Source organism: Trachymyrmex cornetzi, unplaced genomic scaffold, assembly GCF_001594075.2.
Source record: "Trachymyrmex cornetzi isolate Tcor2-1 unplaced genomic scaffold, Tcor1.1 scaffold386, whole genome shotgun sequence".
Classification (NCBI taxonomy): Eukaryota; Metazoa; Arthropoda; class Insecta; order Hymenoptera; family Formicidae; genus Trachymyrmex; species Trachymyrmex cornetzi.
In genome coordinates, this window is record NW_017298597.1 from 348,217 (window position 1) to 356,187 (window position 7,971).

A 7,971-nucleotide genomic window follows, 5' to 3' on the forward strand; every position below is an offset into this window, starting at 1 on the left:
CTGTAACTGTAACGAATTACTTTTCAGAGTCAATAACTTGTAACGGTAATTAATTACTTTTTGAAAGAGAAAAACTGTAACTGTAATTAATTACTTTTACAAAGTAACTTTCCATCCCTGAATATATATTCTTCATCATTTTATTTATTTATAAACATACTTATACACACATTATATGTATTGCTTCTTTATTATTATTACTTTGATAATTATATCAAATTTTTAATACCTTTTGTTATTTAATTAAGCAATCTGAATCTCTCATGATCTGTGCATGCCCATCCAGTGCCCGTTTGCCGTTCGCGCTTGTTCGTGTCTCGATATCACGTCATTCAGTGGTAATCATTATTTTTCGAATATTTTTTTCAGTATACAAGGCTCTCGAATATTCGAAAAGTCACATTCGGTAAATATTTCATAAAACGTATACAATATTATCCAATTAAGAATATTCGAAGTTGAATTACAAAGAAGATTCATATTCTTATAATAATATTAGAATATTTATTTAAAATCATTCACGTAGAGGAAGATTTATAGAGCAGTGCAAGAATATTATGTGCTGTGGCTGGGTATTATTCCTGGCGGTTGAATAGGTTTAAATATTTGGGCTCCGATTAGATGTTATGCAATTATTAATCTGAATATTGCAATTGCAAAACAGTTAAATGTCTATTTTGAGAAAGATCCGAAGGAGTTTGATTTGCTACTTTAATAACTCTATATAAAAGAAAGTTTAAATGCCGCTATTGTCTCGAGTCGTGAATATATGTGCGAGCATATGTGCGCACTCAACATCTCGAGCCGTCTCGCATGTTTAGCCCTGAGGATCGTGGACGATATAATTGCCACATTATAAAATAAATTAGCATAAAAGAGACGTTTCTATTAAAAATAAAATTTTTATCTTACACTGACAAATGTACTAACTTTTAATAAATAATTGTTTGAATAATACTAATATAATATTTATTTGTAAATAAATAAATTTGCTAAGTAAAAAATAATAATAGTTAAATTAAATTAATGATTCCGTACTAAATAAATATATGTTTACATTTAATAAATATTCAATTGGCATTGTTTAAACAGATATTTATTAAAATTTAGTACATTTTTCTCTCAGTGTATCTATACGCAGGAAATCTTTGAAATATCAGGATAAAGTAATAATTCAATTTATATGTATTACGATCTTTGGCAAATAGAAAGTAACATCGTTACGTCCCAAACATTTTTTCAAAGATAAAAGAATATAAAAGAAATGTTTAATTTCAGAGTGTTCTAGAACAACTGAAAAATCCGCGATGAAGACTGGCCGCGTTCAGCAAAACGTTTATTTTGCTGAGATAGAACTATTCCTCTATAGAAAAATAGTCCTATTTCAGCAAAGAAAATTTTCAACAGTTGCAAAATAAACATTCTACTGAACGCAGCCAATGTATAACAGTTTTCAGAACATGTTTCACCATCTTCCTTTTCTCTGATTATAATTAAGGAAACTTCACGTATGATATGAGAACACCAGGTGTAATATTGTGCTTAATGACAATTGAATATGATTTAGGACAAGTTTCTGATTAGTGCCTAATTTTTAATAGTTTTATATTGCCTTGTAAAATTTGAGACAATCAAATTTGGCTTATAAAATTCGAGACCAATTCCTGATTGGTCATAAATATCATTATTACTTTGAATAACTGCGCATTTTTGAAATTGGTTCACCTGGTCTTTCTACATTATGATTTTACGATTTACGTACCTGAGTTCGGAGCAAACAGGCTGTAACTCCGCAAGAGATGGAGCGCCGAAAATGCGCCAGAGATTGCGTTTCCGGTGCACAATGTCCTCGCATGAGAGTGCGAACTCATTTCTCGAAAAGTATCTCTCAATGCGCGAGGTGGATTTTACGCATCTCTCCGATTGTCGAACAATTTCTCTCTTAATTGTCGAGAGAAATACAAGCGTTACGATCTAAGTTGGTACATAAGTGAACGGTCTTTAAAATCAGTCAAACTTTAAGATTCGAGTCCCTTTAGACATAACTTGTGCCGACAATTACATCTTTCGTGAAAGCGAAAGGTTCCGTTCAATGAACCATTGATTACGATGCAAAGATCTCTTCTTGGAAACATGTACTTATTTTTTTTGTTGTGTTTTATGACATATTTCACTTCTTATGCGCGCTTTTTGTGCATACAAAGTTACAAAATATATGAAGATGTTAAATAATATCAATTAAAATAGAAAAATTTAAATGCAACGCTTTATATATCAAACTCTTCGTTCATGCAAAATTTCTTTGATATTATAACCTGATTTTTTTCACTATTCACGCATTTCACATGATTAAAGATGTTGAATAATCTTGTCATCAGAGAGGATTTGAAAATCGGCATTTTCTTTATATCTTCTCGGTGTTTATGAATCACTCATCATGTCTCGAGCAAAACGATACTAAGAATCAATCGAAGTCATTCAAAGTTCGAAGACTACGATTCCGCAAAGATTCGAGCTTTCTCACAAGAAAGCTTCGACCTCCCGTAACGAACTACCTGCTACAGTCGGATTAACAGTTTGCCCTGGTTTGCTCCGACTATTGGATACTCGGCTACATCAAGTGCGATAACGCGCCGCGTCACGTCACGTATTGCAACATCGCGGTCACGAAGCACCGGGGGCCACTCAATTCGTTGAAGGTGATCGAACACTCCGCCTCCAAGTGCATGCGCGTTGTTACGCCGTCGGTTGATTCGTTGCCGCCGTTGATACGATCGTCGGTCGTTGGACAAGGTAAAACGCGGGCGCGGAATCCTCTAACCAATCGCGGTATGCTCACCCCTCTTTCTTCTCACCGTACCTCTTTCTTATCATTGTATCGCGAGGCCAATCTGCAATCCGCGGCACATAATAGGTCACGATGTGCGAAAGGACGCGCGTAGATAATCCTCGACGAGATCTATACGTTCTTGTGCTCTTCGGATACTAATGGATATTAATGCATTATTATTTATTGCGCTGTGCTGTTGTAAATCACATGTTATCTTCAGAGACATTGTGTCTGAAGCGTCGAGAGTTGATAGAGTTAATGTGTAACTGTAATTTGTAAAGCCGTAATTACACTAGCGATTGGCGATTGTAATTGACGATTGAGGATTACTTTTCAACCAACCAGAGCCTGAAAGTCACCGATTTCTTTGCTCCGATTGGTTGAAAAGTAATCCTCAATCGTCAATTACAATCGCCAATCGCTAGTGTGATTACGGCTTAAGGCTTCGTGTTTTAAATAGGTACAACTTATTCGAATCGAATTTTAAACACAATAATATTTATTTTATATACATATAAGTCACAATTATGTCACGAATTAATTCGTGTACATGGAAAGAACGGTTTTGAAGAGTATTTAAAAATTTATCTGGATTATACGGATCTGAAAATCATTTTGTTGGAACCATCAAAATAATTTTATATACATACACAAATTGGATGCTAGAATGTTAACATTTTTTGCAGCATTTATTGTTAACAACGATTAAATGTCCTAACATAATTATTTTGATGGTTCAACAAAATTGGGCCAACAAAAACTCGCCTATTATTTTCAGATCTGTGTTTAGCTATTATAATTTTTAAATATACTTTAGCAAATTCTTTTCGCGTGTATTAAATAAGTGAAGGAAGAAAAAGTGTTGTCTTTTTTCGAATAATCGGGTTCAGAAATTGTAGAATTCATTTTTAATGTAAAACTATTGCATGTTCAAAACTGATTTTACATCAGATTACGCACGTTTAGCCCGTAATGAAGGAACGCTATAGCGCAATATATAAAGTATTCATTGTCGCGAAAGAATAACGACCAGTACCGCAATTTCAGGTAACCGGAGAGATTCTGATCTTCCAATCATTATGCCTGTATTATCTGCGATTTGCGTGGTTCATCGCTCGACAGTACGTCGCGGCTTCGCGATGACTGATCGCCGGCGCTTATCGCACATACATATCTTACACGACCTCGATCTGTAATTCTTATATGACGTGCATAATTTTTAAAATCATTCATTATTTATTTTTCATCGTACTCATATTTTATATCGTTCGCATTTAATATAAAAGAAAGATAAGTAAGGAAGAAATGAGTTTATCGTAGTAAGTAAATTTTTTAAAAAGAGGGAATATAAAGTGGATGGTAATGATAAGATAAAAATAGGAAATAGAGACAGAAAAAGATAAACAAATACTAAAGACTATTTTAAAAAACACTGCACTCGTTGATTAACAATAAGCTTAAAGTTTGCAGAATTAGGAGTAGTGCAGTATACGAAAGATATGATATAACAATACTGCAAGTGATAGAAAAATATCTTTCTTCTCTGAATCGTTCAGAAGTAACGCGGACTTTTGAAAATATGAGGAAAAATCACGAGAGATCGCGCGAGGTCGAACCTCGCGGCAAGTTTGATCGAATCGGTACGAAAATTCAGGAAACTTTCGCACGCGGGGGCGGGTCTTCAGTTAACGCGATTCTTCGGCTGCTCTATTTTCAGAGAAATTATACGATCTTCTTCCCTCCGTCCTTCTGGGAGACCTCGGGTGGCGATGCAGGTGCGAGTCTTATACATGCGAGGCGGAGAGGTATGTTATACACGCGCGCCTCAGCCCGGTCTCGCAATAGATCCACCACGTAGTAGCTAACGTACGCTACGTTTGCCTTCTAATGTTGCCTCTGGGACAGTCAACACCTGACACTTTCATGTTACCTACGTACGAATGTTTAATGTGCCGTCGGTAATTATTATGAAGTAAATTAGCTGGCGGCGCGTGCTATACTAGATCGCTCCTCCCTCCCCCGTCCCTCTCTTATCCTCGTTCTCATTAATGTTGCAACTCGTCCGCCGCTCCTGTAATTATCCTCTAGCCCGCGATTAACGGTCAAGAGATCGATTACCTTTGCCTCGCGATCGTATTCCGTGTCCTTTTAACCTTCGCGATCGTTTCCACGTACTTTATACTGTCCGACAGCGTTTATTTGGATAACATTGAGAAGAGTCTAAGAGAGTCGCAAAGAATAATGTAAAAATGCCCCTCCAGTTTAAATTCTTTTCAGACGTGTTTTAAACCTAATCTACAATGTGCTCTTTGCTTCCTGTTTCTTGCTTTCTATATTTGTATTCTTGTTTTTCTGCCTCTTGTCCTGCATGCTTCTCTATTTTTTATATAGAGGAAAGTCGCCGATACTGACATAGGTCTTTTAAAGTGATACTCCCTTATTTCTCAGAAACTAATTATTGCACTTTATTAATACTAATAAAATCATAATCTGTTTTGCTAATTAAAGAAGTACAAACTCATAATTCATATATTTGTGGCTTATTTCTATACTAAATCAGCTAAAAACCAATTATATGAATCCGAGAAGAAAATTCTTACGGTGTTCTTTTGCAAATTGCATAATTAAAATAATAGTGACTGTATTATTAATAATATTATATCATTTTAAATGTTTATAGTTTCATAAATTAGTTTTCTTTACAGAATAGGATATATCTTTATTTATAGAATAGGAATGTTGGTATTATTGCCTACTATGTCAGTTTTGGAGCCCATTTTGTTAGACGCTCATTTTTGCATAACTTACGAAAAACTTAATTATTGCAAATTGCCAACAGTATTATAAAAATTGCTTATACTATCTGATAGAAGATACTTTTTACTTTGTATTTATGTTTTTGAAGTTGTGTTTTTACCTTTTGTTTAAGAAATATTGTCTAAAAACAAAGTGGTGTGTCGGTATCGGTGACTTTCCTCTATATCATCAAAGATAAAAGTAAACTTCAGAAGAGACAAGAAATCAGAATGATTGCAAAACAAAATGGTCGCAAAGGAGAGAAAAAGACAAGAATGAAAATAAACAAATAGTAAAGAGTGCATTATACCGGATTAAGCTTTAAAGTGTCACGTATCGGCCGAATTTTTCTATCCGTCATCAGTATCGAATCGTGGACGATCGTGTGTTTAAATGGGGATTCATTCTAAATGCAATCGTGAAGATCGCGATGATTGCGAGCGACGTCGTTGTATATATATGTACACCTGCGCGTTGCTCGCGCAACAATGTCATAGACCTGCACAACTCAACTCCCGAGTCCCGGTGGTAGGGCACGCAGCACGGTCGCGGGTTAAATAACGTCATTTAGTATCGTAATATCTAATTTACTGCGGAAGGGAGCGACGAGCGGCGGATGGGTGCGGGGAAGGAAAGGGCGAGGCGAAGGATCGGTGCCACGTGGTCGTGATCCCACGGCGCCGCAATTACAGGCGCCTTCGAAACAATCGTATGTCCCTCTCAAGCGAGTTTCAGCGTGCGCCGTGCGCTGCGAGAGAAATTAAACGCGCGAGTTCAAGTAACGTCGCTTCCGTCCGTATACATATAAAATCCTTTGTACTTTACGAGACGGGATTTATCTCTTAAATTTTATTTATTTTGGAATCTGAATTTATCCCTTCAAAGAGACATATTAGACTTAGACGTCTAATCGAGTCTCATTGTAGACGCGGTCACGGAAAGGCGTTTCTTATTTGGAGCGAGAGACTGTTTTTATGAAATGTGTTCCTTGTGGAAAATATAATAATAATCCTTGTGGAGAGATCGATCGAGAATATTATTGTTACGAGCGCGCTTCTTGTCGTCCGCTGCTCGGATCATTACCATTATGTAGCTGGATTTGTACCGATAACGGGCCATATTTCCGCGCCTAGTCCTTGCTCGCGATCGGACCTCCGCGTGCGAACCTGAACACCTGTCAGCGACCACCAGGTAACGTGACATCACGTCACGTGATGAGTCGGCGAACTGGCGAACGCATCCCCGAACCCGCCCACGACGACCCCGGCCGCCGGCGGTAATCAGCCTAATCGACGTCCCTCGGAGACTCACGACGTACGTGTAAATGTCCTTCGTACGTACATTAAGGATTTGTGAGTCAGGTGATTTTTTATTTCGCATATAACATTGTTTGCCGCACTCAAGTATGAGTGCACTCTTCTCCTCGGGACATAACATTGTATCTTGAAGAACTATACATGTGCAATGTGCAAGAGCAGTTCTATTTATTTTAATGCTTTTACATCGATATGTCGTGTCAAATGCTCGCGATAATATTGCCCAAACTTATTTACACGAAATGTCATGTGGACTGTTGTTAGCACCCCGTACCAACGCTGAAGAGTTTACAGGCATTTTCGCACGCAAAAATGCGCTCCGTTTCCTCGCACGAAACGGAAGGAATTCACCTCTCACGCATCGTAAACGTGCCGTGTATACGATCGTCGTCATACACCTCAGGAACAGGACAGGGCGGTATCCAAGGTGGTCGCGTGTCTGGCCCCTTAGTCTCATTCCGCCTTCACCCTCTCACCCCCATACACCTACAGGGAGCACGGATTCTCCTTTCACCCTCGCACGAAGTCACGTATCGTGACGCCCGTTGTTTCACAACTTGGGCAAAGTTATCTCATCAAGTCGTCACGAGGACGCTTCCCTTCCCTTCTTCTTTCCCTCTTTGGCCCTCCCACTCTTCCTCCAAGTCCTGATTAAACTTTTCTTACTTTTGCGGCTCCGCCGGGTATTTATAATCTCGCGCTCGTTCCGCGCCCACTCAGAACCGCAGAATCGTTATCAGGACTTAACTAATTAGCGGTGTTTCGGCGGAAAAATTCATCAAAGTATCTACGGTACGGTACGATTTGCTTAATTATAATTCGGCGTTTAATTTTCGAAAAGTTATTGGATAAACGTAGTTTAATTGATCGCGAAAAGATTATCTATCTATTATTATATTATATTATATGTATAAGTGCCTATTTAAGCCCTCGAGATTATAAAATAAGTAATTAAGAATATTTTTTAACAATTTAGGTCAAACGTAGTTCAATATTAAAACAACAAGAATTGGATAAAAGGCATACAAC

At 37.5% G+C, this 7,971-nt stretch overlaps 1 protein-coding gene across 1 annotated transcript in view; it reads right to left on the reverse strand.

The window, feature by feature from the left end:
• The window catches only part of LOC108763851 (cell death specification protein 2), a 7,535-nt gene extending 5,658 nt beyond the window's left edge, over positions 1-1,877 (reverse strand). The window contains exon 1 of the mRNA XM_018511749.1: positions 1,763-1,877. Within this exon, the coding sequence (XP_018367251.1) occupies positions 1,763-1,871 (109 nt within the window). The 5' untranslated portion in view covers positions 1,872-1,877. The remainder of the gene's footprint in view (positions 1-1,762) is intronic.
• Between the last annotated feature and the right edge of the window lie 6,094 nt (positions 1,878-7,971).